Source organism: Mus pahari, chromosome X (assembly GCF_900095145.1).
Source record: "Mus pahari chromosome X, PAHARI_EIJ_v1.1, whole genome shotgun sequence".
Lineage (NCBI taxonomy): Eukaryota > Metazoa > Chordata > Mammalia > Rodentia > Muridae > Mus > Mus pahari.
The window spans coordinates 96349608-96354702 of NC_034613.1; the positions used below are offsets into that span (position 1 = coordinate 96349608).

Consider the following 5095-nt stretch of genomic DNA (forward strand, 5'->3'; position numbering starts at 1 on the left):
CACACACACACACACACACACACACACACACACACACACACACACACAAAATCACCAACAACCAAAAAAACAGATCATGAATTTGAAAGATAGGAAAGTGGGTTCCATGGGAGCAGTTGGACAAAAGAAAGAGAAGGGAAAATAAAGTAATTATAGTAAAATCTCAAATCCTGACATGACAACAGAAGAAAGCCATATAACAAATTCACACTGAGATATAACATCTAGATTTTAAAAATTTGATATCAACACAGTAAAACTGAATATATTTATGATTTATACCTTTGCTCCACGTGAAATATTGTCCCAGATTCCACCACTCAAAGAGAACCTCCCATTGCCTATGCGCAGAAGTATTTCCTCAGGAGTATCATTTGGTCCATTGGAAAATGGAGTGTAGCTGTTAATAAAATAAATTTTAATAAATAGAAGAAGTAAAAGTATATTTTATATATAATTAAAAGTGATCACTATAAGTCTATATAAAATATAAAAATCCGCCAAGAGCATTACCTATTAATATAAAGTTATATACACAGTGATTTTAATCCTAATAAGTTACTTAATGCAGTTAAGACTCTATTTTTTGCTTTCTTTGATGTAAAATAAGGGTAGATTTTTATATAAGCATACAGTATTATGAGACAATAAAACACAAATATTCTATTCTATTCTGTTGGTATAAGTTAGCAAGGAAATTATTAATATATCTACTATTTCAATTCTTACATATTTATAATGTATTAATTCAGCTTATTCATTAATATTTTATTTTTATGAATATGACTAGTGGAAACAAATTACGACTTCCAGTTAATATCCATGAAAAACACATGCATCTATTATTTATGTAAATATAAAAACTATAGTCACTGAATTATGCACATGAAATTATTTATGGGCTGAAAGTAAATTCATACATTTAAGGTGAATTTTGAAATTTAACTTGACAAAAGTGATCATTTTTGTACCACTTCATTAGATGTAACTGACATTCCTTTATACTTGGGAATGGGAAGGACAATTTATGGTTAAAAATATAAGATAGCTCTTATACTTATATATAATTACTTCTTGTCTAGTCATAAAGCAAATACTTGAAAACAGTAAGCAAGAAATTATATCCCATGGTCTAAAACCTATATTGTTGACTATACCTGATTAAGGTTACCAGTCTGTAAGGGCTTATAAAGTTTAAAATCCTGACATAAGCAATTATACATAAAGCCAATTTAATAGTTTAAATGATCTTATGAAATTGATATTTTATTTTTTATGCAGCAGTTAAATTTAATATTTAAAATGTCATATCTAATAGTTACTAATTAACCATTCCTTCATTTTTTGTAACTGAATAATTAATTTATATAGCCCCAAATATTCACTTGTAAATAAAAGTGCTACTCACTATTAAGAATAAAATATCATTTTAATTAATTATAAATTATGAACATTAATATAGTCTATGTTATATCTGTTTTGAGCTTATCCTCATGCTAATAGTAGACATGTATATGCATGCTTCTTGGGTCTAATATTATTTAGTATTGTTTATATTTCTTGTCAATCATCTTACTAAATCTGTTGTCGAAAGAGACAGAATTAAAGTACTTTTATAATAACTAACTTAACATTAATAAGTTTAGTGGATGAGTTTCTATTATATAACCGATCTATAAACTCCTTTAAAAAGTAAAACACTCAATGTAAAAATAAAATTTTCATTCTTAAACATTTATTCTTTATAAAAACCTTTCTATTTTTGTATCTTTCTCATCTTACAAATATGAATTATAGGTTTAAAAATGTCAATTGTGTATTTTATAACATTAATTTTTTCTGTACATTTTGTAGATGAAGATATTCAGGTAAAGTTCAAATAACAAGAGTTTGTAAATAGCTTACCCAGCCAGCATTGTGTACAAAAGGACTCCTAAGCTCCAAATATCACAGGCAGCATCATATCCCTGTTGAGTGAGAACCTATGAAAAAAATACTCGTGGTATAAAATATAACTAATATATACCTAAGATTTTTTTCATACACTGGGAGATTGATTTTATTCTAATAGTTTTGTGAATATTAACAATATAAAAATAAATATAAAATTTTTAAATTATTTTATGCACTGAAGGGCAAAAGCAAAATATTTTCCAATTTTAAACACTGCGTAAACTATCATTACTATAAGCTAAGTAATATGGACTACACACAAAATAACCCTAAAAGATATAAATCCTCACCTCAATGAACTTTCATTCCTCATCTTGGCAAATTAAATATACAGACACCTAAACTTAAGATCAATCTGTGCAGGTGTTTGATGGAACTATAAACAGTAGTGAGGTTTTTAATTCTGATATTGACTCTATGAAGTAGATATTAATTATTCTAATCAACTGTACATGTATGACTATTGTAAAATGAGTATATATTATACAACTATGAACTCCAATTACTATGAATTATGAAGATGAAACAGAAATGTTAATCATAAAGCTGGTCAGCACTATATAACAAGCATTCTTACTAAAATTCAGTGCTTTTTATATCTGTGAAATCACTTCATTTGTTGAGATAGTGTTTTCTTTTATAGTCCATGCTGGCCTTAAACCTGTGGCAGTCATTTTGCTTCAACCTCCCAAGTGCTAGGAATTCATCAGATATGAGTCATCACATTGGGCTTGATAACTCTTTGCTAGTGGGGTATGTGTGTGTGTGTGTATGGATATTTTGTGAAAGAACTACATATTACACAAGTATAAATTCCGATTATGATTTGTTTCTATGTATTGTGGGTATAAACTTCTAATAAAATTGATAAAAAATACAGAAAAATTATGATCTAATGAGACAGTTTGAGACACGAGGTTGGTGTCTTAAAAAGAAGAGTGAGTTTATACATATAATAATTTGTGTAACTACTTTTTTGGGGGGCCAATATTAATAAAAATTAAACAATATTTTTACTATGAAATGATGTAAGATTCCTCTATGAACCTCAACAGCATAGAAAAATAAAGGGATTAGAGGTCAGCAATAGGCAAAGGTGCTTGCTGCCAAGTCTGATGACCTGAGTTTGATCCTGACTCCTGTAACTTCCACATGTATGCCATGGCATGCATATTTTTTTTCATGCACACAAATACATAGAATAATCAATGTAATTTTTAAAATTAATAAAAATAAAATAAGGGCATGTTTTCTTCAAAAATTAAGACCACTGTTAAAGCCTATAGACATAGAAACAAAATTAAAAAATTAATTTTTAACATTGGTAGCTATGCAAACATAAGCCCGGACTTTTCATCTACAAAAGGCTAAAATATATTACAGTTTTGGATTTCACAATTATCAGACACATATATGATAAATAACTTGCTTAAAATTTATTTATAATTCCTATAAAATATATTTATAATCAAATGTATATATAGGAACACATATGTGGTTATGCATGGTGGTGAATGCTTGCAATCCTGACAATCAGATAGAAGCAAAAAGATCATGAGTTCCTGACCAGTCTGAGCTATATAAATATCAAGGATAAGGCCAGCATTAGCTATATGAAACATTGTCTTAGAACAAATAAAGAACACATATGTAAAACTGAAAGACTATGGAAGACTGAACTATAAAAGCCTAATAAGTGCAACCTAAAGCTCTACAGCATTGTTTTTATTCTGGTATGTCCTCATTCCTCATCATCTTATAGTTCTAAGCATCCCCTTGTTTTCCTACTTTGTCCTACTCATATTTGTACTTTCATAGTCTTACCAGAAGTGGTGGATTTTCAGAACAGGGTCCATGAATGAAGTTGCATTGAGGAGAATTCTGAGAGCTTGTATGATAATTCCAAGTAAACAAGGCAAAAGTCTTGTAACCTATGTTTCTCTACAACATGGGTTGTTATTGGAATGTGCTTTCATGCCCCTTCCAGATATAGTAAATAGTCATGGGCTTACCTTAGTTTAACTATTATCTTACCCATTATTATTCATAATGATGTTTTCAAGCACAGGTTGACCTTGTGACTGTATACAGCTAAACTCATGTGAACTTTTCTCATTTGATCTCACTTAACCCTCAGAATATAAATTATCTGATGCTCTGAATAAAGTTGGCAATTGTATGAGACTGTAGTCCTCATTTTTTTACTTATTTAATATTATTTTATGTTCACAAAATGAAGTAAATTAACACTGCAACCAATTTTTAACTATACCCTTTGCTTTTAATTTAATTTTAAATATTTGATATAAAATTGCTTCATATTTCTCTTCTGTGATTATGGTACATGAACTCAGGACTTTTGTACTCCACTGTCATTTTTAGCTCCTTATAATATCTTTAAATAATGCAAGAAATAAATAAACTAAAATTAAAGGGGTTACTCTTTTGGCTTATGTATTTTCACACAGAGTAGCAATTAGTGTTAAGATCATATGAGGGAGAGTGAGGTCGACCAGATGGCAAAGGCACATACAGCATAACCCTGATGATCCCTGGAGCGACATGGTCAAAGGGGGGAACAAACTTCTGCACATTGTCCTCAAACTTCTACAGCTGGGCTGTGGAATGCGCCCAGCCCCTCTACCTACTAACAACAGAAAATTAAAATGAAAAATTCAAAATAATTTTTAAAAGAATATATGACTGATCAGTGTGGTGGGTCATGTTTTGAATCCCAGAACTTGGGAAGCCACTCTGATCCACATAATGAATTCTGGACCAGTAAGGACTACATAGTGAGACACTATCTGAAATATATAATACATATGTGTGTGTGTGTGTGTGTGTGTATGTGTATTCATCTCTATATACATGTTTTAAAATTATTTCTACCTCAACCTTTATCTTAAAAAAATGTGAAACTCTTGTCACGATTTCTTTAATGAAGGAATTGATGTTTTAATAGAAGTATACTATCTGTAACATTGACTTTCTTGCTAAACAGAACAGCAATGGCTTGTGCTGTAAAATCAAGAATTGACAAATGGGACCTCATAAAATCGCAAAGCTTCTGTAAGGCAAAAGACACTGTCAACAAGACAAAAAGGCCACCAACAGATTGGGAAAGGATTTTTACCAATCC

The 5095-nt window shown here is 30.0% G+C and overlaps 1 protein-coding gene across 1 annotated transcript in view; it reads right to left on the reverse strand.

Annotated features, from left to right (window-relative positions):
• Positions 1 to 5095, reverse strand: part of Rps6ka6 (ribosomal protein S6 kinase A6) — a 141400-nt gene that overhangs the window by 9686 nt on the left and 126619 nt on the right. Inside the window, exons 22-23 of the mRNA XM_029534362.1 lie at positions 1906 to 1982; positions 283 to 400 (exon numbers count right to left, since the gene is read on the reverse strand). Of these exons, the coding sequence (XP_029390222.1) occupies positions 283 to 400; positions 1906 to 1982 (195 nt within the window). The remainder of the gene's footprint in view (positions 1 to 282; positions 401 to 1905; positions 1983 to 5095) is intronic.